The 13,465-nt window shown below is 48.8% G+C and overlaps 1 protein-coding gene across 1 annotated transcript in view; it reads right to left on the reverse strand.

The window, feature by feature from the left end:
• Gp210 (nucleoporin 210) overlaps positions 1–13,465 on the reverse strand; it is a 137,151-nt gene that overhangs the window by 89,952 nt on the left and 33,734 nt on the right. Inside the window, 3 exon segments of the mRNA XM_077644311.1 lie at positions 5,346–5,457; positions 5,823–5,959; positions 12,852–12,944. Coding sequence (XP_077500437.1) covers positions 5,346–5,457; positions 5,823–5,959; positions 12,852–12,944 — 342 coding nt within the window.

Consider the following 13,465-nt stretch of genomic DNA (forward strand, 5'->3'; position numbering starts at 1 on the left):
TGTGAAGAACTTTCAAGAAAGTTTGCCACGGCGTACTTACTAAAATGCAAGCAGTTTGGTTCGCTTGGCATCAAGGAATGTAACAAGGGTAAAATTATCACCCTGTCTATTATAGAAGTTGATTTAAAGGGTTTTGAAGTTGCTACTTCAAAAGTGTGAAGAAAAGTTTGTATTCATATATCTGAAACGTCCACAACTATAACACAAAAAAAAAACGTCCACAACTATAATGTAAGTGCTCAAGGAATTGTTTTACATGAAATTCAATGACATATTTAAAGACGGCACGCAAAAATACATGTTCCCTGGATATTTCATAATTGTGACTACAATAATAAATCTTTTTTTCCAAGACCAGTCGGCCCCCTTAAGAAATTCGTGACTAATAAAAATGCTGTTTTTGTGCTTTGTGCTTAATTGGAACTTCGTTTCATGTTAAGTTCTTGCAGTACCCGTGAACTTCATATTAACGGAGGTCTATTGTAACACATCAAACTTAGATACCTACAAACACTGCAGACATTTAATAGCCAAGCAGTCTCTTAGAAGCTTCTATCTTTCGGTTGAAGGAACGACACGAGCAGACTACAAATGCATTGAAAAAAACAAATACAGTTACAAATGCACAAATTTTTCTAGCCGAAAACGAAAAAAAGAACTTGATGCCTGCTTCCCTCCCTTAGCGCATGACAGTCTATAATAATGAGATTTCTTTCAATACAGCTGTAGTCCTTTCAAGCGAAGCGCCTGAAACACAACTAGTCCCCTTTGTGAACACTAGCCCTGCTCTGACCCCTTAGGTTTGCTTCCTTACAATGCGTCCTCCCTACACTCCGTTTCATACATAGCAGGCAACGCTGCAGAAGCTGCGGAAGTAGCACGTCTGCAAATCGATATTATCCCTTCAAGTATCATTCGTTCTCGAATCTTCAGCCAGTGTTTGGACGAAAACAAAGAGCAATTCGGGGCCTCTGGCTATAATTTTCACTCAGTGTGAACTACATTTTTGGCGCGGATGAAGCCAGAGCAATTCAACGCACCAGCCTCGTATCATACCGCCACATGTCATCCTTACTTCACGAATTCTCGATAAGTTGCAGGATGTAAATGTTTTAAGAGGTAAAACAAAGTTCAGGAGGTTGCCAGTCATGGTATCCAAGATTTGTCGCAACGAAATACACCTGCGTTAACTTTGAATGTACGGTGAACTACTTTTTGGGTGCGGACTTAGACTGCGTGCACAGGCATGCCAGCTTTGGCAGCATCGCCTGCTATGTATGAAACAGTACAGTTAACAAGGAAGGACAGCTGCATTGCAGCAACACTAGCACTCGAGACAGCACGATTGTTGCAGCTGTAGTGGAGACAGTGCTCTCCCTTTCGGCCTGGAGAACTCGTCACGTGTGGATCTTTCAGCACGGTGCTCTGTTCTCCGCCAGCGGGGCAAGGCCCTGTGTTGATGTTTCTTGTGAGCTTGTCCCATCCTGCACCGGAGTTTCTCCCCTGACCTAGCGTGGGTGAACATTGCTGGCGAGTCTAATGAGTTCGATTCCTTAGCACATTTTGTTGCCAGCTGGCATTATTGCTGCAGCAGCAATACATGCCATTCTGGTGTCAGCACGCGTTGTTCCTTTGTTCCCAGAGCGCACGCGTCCGGTCAGCACATGCTCAGTAGGGCTCACAACCACAAGTTGGGGTTGGCGATTTCGAAGGTCACCCCCATTTAAACCTCACACCTTGGAAGTCCCTACAGTACAGTACAATCTTGATAATATGAACAGAGTTTATGCGTATTTTGGGATGATACAAATCAAATTCCTCAGGTGGAATGCATTGCATACAATGTTCCAACACTTTCCTGCACCGCTATGGGTGATACTAACATGCGAGCCACAACTGAGCACAAAGTGCTACCCAAAGTGCTAGGTGCAACCCTAAGTGCTAAGTGACGCCCCAATCGCTGGTCGTGCAGAATGCACAGGGAGCAGTTAGTCGCGGCGCGTGGCCCGCACAGTGCAGACATCACCAGTCGCAACGTACAAGCCGCAAGTAGCGAGCTGCAGTCGTGCAGCCATAAATAAAATCCCGTCAGCAGTAAATATATCTGTGTGAATGCATTTGCATGCCTCTGCATGCAGATTTTGTTCAATTTGGAAGATGCGATTTTTATCGCGACCCTGTGACATTAAAATCACAGAAGTTCTACTGAGCCCGATATAAATTGTATTTACTCGCACAATGCTTGCACCCCCCCCCCCCCCCCCCACTGGCTATCAAAAGCTAGAATTTTTTTTTATCCTCACATAATCACCACACCTCCAAAATTACTGCCACGAGAATCGTCTAAGCATGGTAGCAAGCGCTATCTTTCAAGCGCTACTGCTAACTGGCCCGATTAGGTGTGTGCGCTACCTGTTGACCGATCACCCCGAGAAGAAAGTGTTCTGCCAGTCCCGCACGGTTCCGCCATTTTGCGGAAGACTTTTGTTGGCCTCGTCCCGTGCTTGATACTTTTGTCAATGTGCTCTTGGTGCCGCTTCGCCATGGGGCGGTATGCAAGTTATACAACTGCTTTCAAGTTAAAAGCTGTCGAGTACGCATTAGAGCATGGCAACCGCACCGCAACCAGCAGACACTTCGGCGTCAATGAGTTTTGCATCCCCTATTGGAGACAGCAGCACGACAAGCTGAATACAACTAGTAAGATGTGCCGGGCTGTCCGTGGTCCGAAGAGTGGCACGTTTCCTGGTGTCAAAACTGTACTCTTGGATTACATCAAGGCTTTAAGGGCAGGTGGATGCGCCATGTCAATAGAGGTAGTGCGGAACCAGCATCAGGAGAGCATCTCGGTGCAACATTTCCGGGCAACTAACAGGTGGGCCGCCGAATTCATGTGGCACAATGGACTGTGTCAGGAGACGAATGATGCTTTGGGCTACCCACAGCTTCTGAAGAAAAAATCGTGGCCTTGCACAGTTTCGTAATATGGATTCAGCAGGAAAAAACTTCTTGCTCTGGCCGATTGGCAGCGCGGACCATACCCTGCTTAATTTTGATAAGCCAAGCAGCACAACAGCGGAGAAGACCAGCATACGGTCTGTGCACATCAGGACGACAGGTGACGAAAAGCAAAGTTGCACGGTTATGCCAGGCGTGACAGCAGACGGGCAGAAGGGCAGAAGCTGCCGCCTTATGTAATTGTTAAATGCAAGACCCTCCCGAAAAGAAAGCTCCCCATCGGTCTACACGTGCGGGTGCAAGGTTGGACAACAGCAGAACTTATGATTGACTGGATCAAGACTGTGTGGGCATGGCGACCGGGTGCACTTCTTTTGCCGTCGCTTCTCGTTCTTGACAGCTTTTGCGGTCCCTTTCTGGAGTCTGTTCACGCGAAGTTGAGAGAATTACACACACACTTAGCAGTGATCCCAGTTGGCCTAACGTCAATGCTACAGCCTCTGAAGCTACCTTCGAACAAGCCGTTCAAGGATAACATTTGGAGGCTGTATGCAGAATGGATGGCTGAAGGCCAACATGTTCTGATGCCGGGCGGCAAAATCAAACGGCCATCTGTTGAACTACTGTTCAGCTGGACATCGGAGACATGGAGCATGATTCCCGGAGACGTGGTTGTGAGAAGCTTTAAAGGACTACAGACGCCGAATTTTTGCTTGCGTGCTTTTTTCTTTCAAACGATGCATTATACATTCGTATACATGGAGCACACTGTGGTATTCGTGTACGACCACTAAAGAATTTATAATTGAATTTCTTTTTGACGCTGTTTCGGTTTCAGTTTCATTGACCGAATGATGACTGGGATGTCAAGTTGATGTTTTGGTCTGTGATCCAGTAGAACTGTACAATCATTGATTAATCATTTTTTGTCACTCCAGATCTTGGAAGAGGCTGGATTAAATGTTGTAGTGAATTAAAACTACAAATCAGCGATTATATTACAGTTATTCTAGTGAATTACGTGACCAAAACATCAACTTGATGTCACAGTCGTCATTCGGTCGATGAAAATAAGACAGCATGAGAGAAGAAATTCAATTATAAATTATTTAGCGGTTGTAGGCAGATACCACCCGGTTATCCGTGTATTCTGATGTCTAACGGATCGTTTGACAGAAGAAAACGGGCTGTAAAATTACGAGTTATAGTCCTTTAGGAAAATTTTGGGAGCACTTTGCCAATCTAAACTGTGGCAAGGCGAAAGCCCTTGCCGACTGCGATTTTAGCTTCGCAGGTTCCCATACCAGTGGCACTTTCAAAGGCTCCATCCTTGCCACACTTTTGATCTAGACGACGTTGTTGGCACTTGCGGTCTGCTTCTCTGGCCTTCTACTTCTCTTCTTCTCTAGCTTCTGGCTTCTCCGATGATGACGCACAGACTGCGCCACCAGCGCGAGCGCCGTTAACATGAAGACCTTAGGTGTGACGTCACCCTCTCCCGTCGCTATATCGACGTCCACGCTATATCAGCGCATTTGGCTGCTTTCTTTCTTTTTTTCGCTATAATTGGCTATAATTAATTAACTAGTCACTCTACAGTCATCAAACTTGCCGTGGGGATTGCATTCTGTCCCCTCTATCTGATGCTACTATTCGTTTTCTGCTATCCTGATTAGTTGCCGCGTTATTCGTGGAAGACAGCGTTACACCGGACGCGCAAGTATGAGCCATAAAAGGCTTTCGCCTTAAAACGGAAATTTCCGACGCCCTGGACGCGACTGAAGACCACTTATTGTGGGACGAAGATGAAGCTGAGGAAGAAGCCGATGAAGTAGCGACCAGTGATGGGAGTGGCGACACAGACTATGAGTAGAGCTATCTTTCCAGGACACTGTACAACGCGAGTAGTGATGATGAAGTTGCGGGCTGCTAGACTCAGCAAATAAAGTGCTCTTGCAGTACGTGCCAATGTCGTCTCTGCTTTTATTACGAAGGTAAGACCTGCTTGAAAGTAATGTTTTGGTTATCTTCACAATAGCTGGCTCCAGAATCCTGATTCAAAATTTTCCAAGCGTAATTATACGCACCCCCCAACTTCACCACGATGTTCCGCGAAGAAAACTGTGAGCATTATGCAAGTAACTACGGTACCATTCATGACCAAGCTGCACATGATATGCTTCCAACAACTATAAATACAGGACTTTAGATCAGACAGCACACTGAGAAATCCAAACCACTATTGCAGAGACGTAAGAGCTCTCAGGGCTCTGAATGAGTATCTGAGAGGAGCATCCACACACTGTTCCAAAAAGCAGAACGGCTGAATAGGCTGGTGGTGTGCCACCAACGTGAGGAATCCATGCAAGAGACAGTCGGCAACGCACACTTCACACGGTGTCCAGCAGGCAACATGGGCCAGGCTCTGGGGCCGCCCTCAAAGGCCACATCCTTGAATGCTCCATAGGGGACTGCCACACTCTTGGCTGGGTGCACTGCCTGCATAGAGGAGAGTCAGCTGAAGCAGAAGCACCGCACTGTTGAACCACAAAACTGTTTTCTTTTTTTTTCCACCCTTCTAGGCAGTTGAAAAGTGAGAAAATTGAAAATTGAAAGCAGGTATGCTATAGTATAAAGGAAAAATATGAGAAAACTAGATCGAGGCAGAAAGAGAGAACATAAACTTGACGCACCTTTCGCCAGTAGCACAACTGCCTCTCCCACACCAAGAATGCCGCACAAAATCATGGATTCATACCAACTGGCGGTACCAAAGCTCCACCAGAGATGTGCACCCGTGCGCACACAAAAAACAGCTGCGACACCAGCAGCAGGTGCCATCACAAATGCCAACAGGCACTCACCCGCAGTGGCTTGTAGCAGCCCAGCAGCAGGGTGGTGCGTAGCGTGCCGTGACTCAGCTGCAGGCGGGTGTGCCCGGCCGCCAGGCACTGCAGCCGCAGGCTGGTGCAGCCACGGCCGACCGGCGGGCCACCTACATCTGTCCCAAATGCTATTATGATTAGCTCAACACCCTGGCACCAGCATTGCTTGCAGGCTACACACTGAAGGGGTATGTCACTGTAAAAACTCAATAATTCGAGCTTGAAAGGAGCCAAAAACATGAACTGTATGGAGTTTGGATAGTGAGGAACCTTTTTAACACACTTGATAATGACAGGACAAGTGCATCAATGCATCAGTGCAACAGTCTGCGCGTGAAGAAAAGCGGTGAAGAAACGGACATCGCAGACACGCTGAGACTTTCCCATAACATGGTGCGCATACATATTTGCGTTTTTTTTTTTACTTCCGTCACCTATTGCCGCAACCAGAAATAAAACATTGATGTCTAGAGGGCGTTGGCTTTCTGTACAACATTGCAGCTTTTGTTGTACAGACACAAACACGTGCTTGACCCGTGGCTAACCAGCCGAACGTTGCTCCGCGCCGGGTTATCAGTCCAGGGTGGATGGCAACAGTGGGGTGTCGAGCAGCGCACGTGCTTGAGAGTATTTCTCCCTCTCGTGCCCGCTCCTCGTAAAATGGTGTACATTTTCAATAATATAAATAGATGATTAAAAAAGCTGTCGCGGTGGCGCAGTAGTCTAAAGCACTGGCCAGCGGAACTGACTTTTTAGCGCCGCCGAGGGTTCGGATCCCGCTCCCCCAGATATGAAGTTTTTTCTATTTCTTTAGTGTCTTCCCCCAGTGCGATGCTGGCTTTCCACTGCAGTGAGGCTCTTATGCTGTCGCTTAAAATAAAGCATTATTCATGCCACTTGAAAATCAAAACAGATCGCTGAAATGCAGCATTGGGCTGAATAATGGTAATTCCGAGCAGCCTTTGCAACTCGCTTCTATTAGTAGGACTCGGTATTTTTAAGATGGCTTCAATCTTTTTTTTTTGTCGGGTTTTATTCCATGCTGGTTAAGCTTGTGACCTAAGAATGTGAGCTGGTCGAGGTGAAACAGGCACTTGTTCTCGTTTAGCGCGACACCTGCCTCAGTTCGTCGTTGAAGAATGGTACGAAGTGTCTCATTGTGCTTCGTTTCATCTGTGCCCCACTTAAGGATGCCGTCCATATGGCACACAACTCTGTTGACACCTTCCAGAATTTTTCGCATCTGCTTCTGGAAGTGCTCGGGAGCGGACGCGATGCCAAATGGAAGCCTCTTGAAGGAAAACCTTCCGAATGGCGTGATGAAGGTAGTAAGCTTTTTGCTGTCTTTACTGAGTGCTATCTGCCAGAACCCTGAATTTGCATCGAGCTTCGAAAACACCTTGGCCCTGTGAAGCAGCCCGAGTGTATACTCGACGGACGGAATCGGATGCCACTCTTTCAGGACGTGACTGTTGAGTTCAGTGAAGTCCACGCTGATTCTAACATCACCGTTTGGTTTTTGGACTAGCACCATAGGTGCACACCATTCAGTCGGCTCATCAACAGGTGAAATTACACCAATATTTCCCATCCGCTGCAGTTCAAGCCTTGTTTTCATGTAGAGCGGAATTGGCAAGCAGAGATGAGATCAAAGCAAATAGTTTTGCACCTTCGCGCAGGCGAATGTGGTGTTCTCTTAGAAGCTTGCCGAGGCGTTGAAACAATGAAGGAAATTCGTCTCTTGGGCTTACCTTCTTTGCGACGGTGCTGATGAAGGTTAGCAGCTGCAAGTCTTTGATGGCGGACTTGCCGAGTAAGGGAGTGTGGACATCTTCCAGCACCTACACGTGTTGGAGCGTTTCACGTCCACGGTAGGCGAATTGAAGGCGTGCCACGCCTTTGGCTGTGAGATGTCTCCCATCAGAATCGTACAGCTGCCGAGAAGCGCGCGACAATGGAGGCTGATGCCACAGCATGCTGAAAGTCGTAGGTAGGAGGACAGATTCGTCGGCGCCTGTGTTGATCTTGAATTTGACAGGTTGGACTTGCACGAGGATGGTTGCCTCCAATGTCGACATGTCGAAGGACGAGACAGTTCCGAGAAATTCACCTTCGCTGCCGGGTCCTGATGCTTCAACGATGTCAACCCGCGTAGTGGCCCTTCTTATGGGAGCCCTTGCATACCTGCGTCCGCGCTGGGCATAGTGAACGCAGTGTCATTCTTTTCCACATCAACAACACAATGTCGGAACGCTGTTAGCTGGACGCAGATATGGCCTTGATTCAAAGTGCTCTTGGCCGCCATTGACGTAAGTAGCGTTCTTGGGGTGCCTGACTTGCTGTCTGCCTGACGCAACTTTGTTGACGGTCAGTGTTTCGGGGTGAAGCTCCACTTGATGCTGACGTGTGCTTTCGATCTGCCTGATGAACTCAAATGCCTTCTGAAAAGTAAGATCAGCGTCAAGTTGCAGTCTCGCTGACAACTTCTGGCCTTGATGAATGATGAAGGACGCCATGTACTGGCCGCGTAGTGCAGGCCGTAGACGCTGCTGTGACGTGTGCCACCGTAGATAGGTGTCCGAGCGAGAGGACGCAGCCCTGGCTGGGCTTACTGTGGGAATTCAGTTACTTCTGACACCATGTTGAGATGCCAACAGGACAGGTTTATTCCAGCAAGGCGAATACCGGCACGAGCCCAAGACACGTGCCAGCCACAGCAAGCCTCGCGCGAGTGCGCAGCAGCACAGCCAAACTAACCGACCTAGCCACTGCATGTGGCTACTGCCTACAACACACAGTGCCGTCTAGAAGAACTTCGTAGCTCACTACTGCGACAAAGCCTAAAACTTTATAAGGTCCAAAGTAACGGCATACCAGTTTTGTAGCGATAGCTACATTACGGTAGCATTTCGAGCCTTCAGCGTGGCGGCACCGTGGCGGTGGCCTGACAGCGCAGCCACGGGGTGGCGGCACCGCCACCGCCACGCTGTCACGTGATTGGTCACGTGGTGCGGAGCAGCTGCCAGCGGCGTGGCGCCATGGATCGTCACGTGGTTGGTCACGTGACCAGCCACGCGGTGCGGAGCAGCTGCTGCTGCCGGCGGCAAAACTGAGCTGCCACAGCTGTGTGCATGCGCCGTGTCAAGTGGGATGAAGATGAAGAAGAAACGCCCAGCGAAACGGAGCGGCGAAAGACTGACTTTGCAATTCAACTGAGCAAGTTCCACTCGGCCAGCTGTAGCTATTGCGTCACTCCAGGTTTAACCAGAGCTAAGCCACCCCCCATTTTTTCAGACAAGCCTGGGTGGCATACTGGGGTCAACACCCAAACTTGGTCACTGGGAGGGCATGTGACATGCCGATGACGGAGGTTGTAGCGGCGCGCATCCATGCCCTGCTGCCGCTTAACGTGAATACGGGCCAGTTGACTCGGTGCGCTGAACGAACAGCTCGGCGCCTGGCGTGAGCAGGTGGTCATCAGTGCAGCATAAAAGCATAGCATCCAACATCGTCTCACCGTCAGGTACGTAAACCAGACGAAATGATGCAAAGCGAGTCGTTTCCTGGATGGCCGTGTTGCAGGCGTATGTGACGGGTGGAGAATCTCGTCCCATGTTTTGTGCTGTGAGTCTATGTACATTGCAATCAGGTTAGCGATTGTTCTGCTGAGTCTCTCTGTGACCCCATTCGTGTGTGGGTGATAAGCAGTAATTTTGCTATGGCTCGTGTGATTGAGCTCAAATACGTCGCGCATGAGCTGTGCCGTAAACGCTGTGCCTCGATCAGTGATTACGCGGGACGGTGCGCCATGAAGCAACAAGATTTGCTGCATAAAAAACTGGGCGATATCAGATGACGTGTCATGCTGCACTGCCTTAGTTTCCACATACTTCGTTAAATAATCGGTCGCGGCTGTAATCCATTTGTGACCGGCCGATGACACAGGAAATGGGCCCAGAAGATCGATGCCGACTTGGTCAAACGGCGTCCGAGGCAGTTCAATAGGTTGGCGCAAACCCACGAGCTTGAGAGGGGGCGCTGGCACTTGCAGCAGCCTCTGACATAGCATTTGTCGGCATCAGAAAATTTGGGCCAATAATACGCCTGGCGCATGTGTGCAAGTGTGAGTGCAAAGCCCACATGACCGGAGATGGGCTCATTGTGGCAAGCAAAAAGGATATCGACGCGGGGGTCTGCCGGCATGACGATGAGGTGCCCTTGGTCAACAGTGCTGCAGTTTTTCTTAAAATACCGTTCCGGAGGCAGGAGGCAAGCAGGCAACTAGAAAACTGTTGAGGTACATCAGCAGCTTGGCTCTCTGGATAATCAATAACAGGTCGCAGGTCTGGGTCAGCTCGCTGTCAGGTCATTAAGTCTAAGTCGCTGACCACTCCAAGAAAACAACTCTCATCCTCCATGCTCTCATCGGCTAACCCGACAGGAGCACGTGAGAGTGCGCTAACGTCTTTGCGCATCTGGCCACATTTATACACAAAAGTGTAGTCGAATTCTAGGAGGCAGAGGCCCCACCGAGCTAGGCGCCTCGATGGGTCGCAAGGATTGGTCAACCAACACAAAGAATGGTGGTCGACTACTTTGAACGGGCGGCTGTAGAAGTAAGGACAAAATTTCATGATTGCCAACACAACCGCAAGGCATTCCTTTTCATTAGTAGAATAGTTTGTTTCAGCATTAGAGAGCGTGCAGCTTGAATATGCGATGACACTTTCCACACCGCCTTGGTGTTGGACGAGAACAGCGTCGAGGCCAATGTTGCTGGCATCGGTGTGGACTTCGGTGTCAACCTCTTCATCAAAGTGTGCAAAAACAGGGGTTGTTTGCAGTCGTCTGCACAGCTCGGCAAAAGCCTCCTGTTGCTTTGTGGCCCACACACACTGTGTATCGTGCGTGAGGCAGTACCGGGTGCGGCAATCTTGGAAAAGTTGGCAATGAAGCGGCGGTAGTATGTGCACAGACCCAGAAAGCGTTGCACACTTTGCTTGGTTATAGGAACGAGAAAATCGGCGACAGCAGCAGTTTTTTCGGGGTCAGGCTTAACGCTATTAGCACTCACAAGATGGCAGAGAAACTTCAACTCTTCGTACCCAAAGTGGCACTTCTCGGGGGCTTGAGCGTTTCAAAAGTCGGCCGACCTGAAGGCATCTAATACTGTCCACGGGTGTTCAAGGTGTTCGGCAAAGGTTTCGGAAAACATGACGCCATCATTGAGAAAAACCAAAAAAGTCTGCCACTTGAGTCCAGCGAGAACTGTATCCATCATGCTCTGGAAAGCTGCCGGCGCTGAACATAAGCCAAAAAGCAGCACTTTAAATTTGTACAGTCCGTCGGGGGTAATGAAAGTAATTTTTTCGCGGTCCTGCTCGTCGATCTCTATCTACCAGTACCTACTCTTTAAGTCAATTGAGGAGAAATGCTGGGCACGACGAAGTCTGTCGTGCGAGTCGTTGATATGAGGCAGCAGGTAGACGTCTTTTTTAGTGATGTTGTTCAGCTTTTCAGCTTTCGATAATCAACGAAGAAGCGGAGTGTCCCTCCACTGTCTTCCCTTCTTTCTTACATTGCCACCCCTCTCTTTATTCTCTCATCTTTTTCTACTGACCGTTTCTACCGGTGACCTTGGACGGACCTCCATGTGACTGCTCACAATGTGCTCTGTAAAATGGCTCACGGTATAAAAAAAGCCATTGCATGCCACGGGGCTTGCCTTGACTGCTTAGTTTACAATGCAGATGCTGCCCACCTCCTCCTTTCAAGAAGTGACTTATTTGTCTAAGAATACTGTCATATCTTCTCCAACGTACACATGTGCACCGCCATATTGCTGCGCTAAAGCTGCATTTCCCCTTCGGGAGACCGCAAGCCAGCAAAGAACTTGTATTTCACTAGGCGAGCACTTTTGCAGAACGAATACGCGCAGGCGCGCGCTGCACTGGCAAAACGAATGTGAAAGTGCTACCCTCCATGAACTGGTGCAGCCAAATCGAACAGGCCTGCAGGTTTGAACTGAGCAAGGCTAGCAATAGCTTCAGCAGAGGCAGCTGCCAACTTAAGACTATGGGCAAATAAGGAGGTGGTGTTGATAGGCTGAAGTGGGAACAGTTGGGGATAAGAGTTAATGGAGATTTCCTAAAAAATCTGCGATTCGCTGACGACATTGCCTTGCTCGGTCACTCACGAGATGAACTGCAAAGCATGAGTAATGATTTAGACAGGCAGAGCAAAATGGTGGGTCTAAAATTTAACATGCAGAAAACCAAAGTAATGTTCAACAGCCTAGCAAGGGAACAGCAGTTCACAATTGGAAGCAAGGCGCTGGAAGTGGTAAAGGTCTGCTTAGGGCAGGTAGTGACAGCTGATCCGGATCATGAGAGGGAGATAACTAGAAGGATAAGAATGGGGTGGAGCGCATATGGCAAATCCTCGCAGATCATGAGTGGCAGTTTACCAATATCCCTCATGAGAAAAGTATGTAACAACTATCTTACCAGTACTCATCTACGGGGAAGAAACGTGGAGGCTAACGAAAAGGGTTCAGCTTGACAAGGACAACTCAGCGAGCCATGGAAAGAAAAATGATAGGTGTAACATTAAGAGACCGGAAGCGGGCAGAGTGGGTGAGGGAACAAACGCGGGTTATTGACATCCTATCCGAAATCAAGAGGAAGAAATGGGCTTGGGCAGGGCATGTGATGCGAATGCAAGACAGCTGCTGGTCCTTAAGGGTAGCGGAGTGGATTCCAAGAGAAAGCAAGCGTAGCAGGGGGCAACAGAAAGTTAAGAAGGTGGATGGGATTAGGAAGTTTACGGGCATATGGTGGGCGCAGGTGGCAAACCACAGGGTTAGTTGGAGAGACATGGGAGAGGCCTTTGCCCTGCAGTGGGTGCGGTCAGGCTGATGATGATGATGATGTTGATAGGCAAATAATGAGGTCGTGCTGCAGTTACTGAATTACACATAAATAACACAACTTAGGTCAGACAGCCCACCTGATAGCACCTTGATAAGGCCCTTGTCCACCAGTTCCGCGGTGAGGGACACCTTGCTGCAGTCATCAAATGGTCTGAGCTGCATGTCCACAGCTGCAGCAAGGGAAACGGAACACACAGCATTGCACAGGCAGCAGCAGCACACCCGTGGCCAAAGTAAAGACGACAGCACACCAGGCCGAGTTCCACAGCTTTGTGCACAGAAGCCATCAGAGTTGTGCACTGTCTCACCCTACAATAGTGACTACACACTCTTTTCTTAGCACCTGACTTGGCAACTCGCCCAGGGCGGTGGTGTGCAATCTACGCACAACCTTGACACGATTCTGCACCACAAGGTTGGCAAGATTTTGATAACCCACAAATGCAGCAAAGCCAAACATCCCAACTCCACATCATAAAACACCTCCACTTCCGCAATCGTGTACAGTCACCGACCGATTTTTCCGACTCGAAGGGTCCCGAAAAATGGTCCGAATAATCGAGCAGTCCGAAAAATCAGTGAAGTACAAAAAATCACTTTATTGAGATGAAATCGGCTTAAAAATGTCACCGATTTTACCTTGCGGAAAATTTCTCTTGCTGGCGACGATTTGCGCCTGTATTTGCGCCAA

The sequence above is a fragment of the Amblyomma americanum genome, chromosome 11 (genome assembly GCF_052857255.1).
Source record: "Amblyomma americanum isolate KBUSLIRL-KWMA chromosome 11, ASM5285725v1, whole genome shotgun sequence".
Lineage (NCBI taxonomy): Eukaryota > Metazoa > Arthropoda > Arachnida > Ixodida > Ixodidae > Amblyomma > Amblyomma americanum.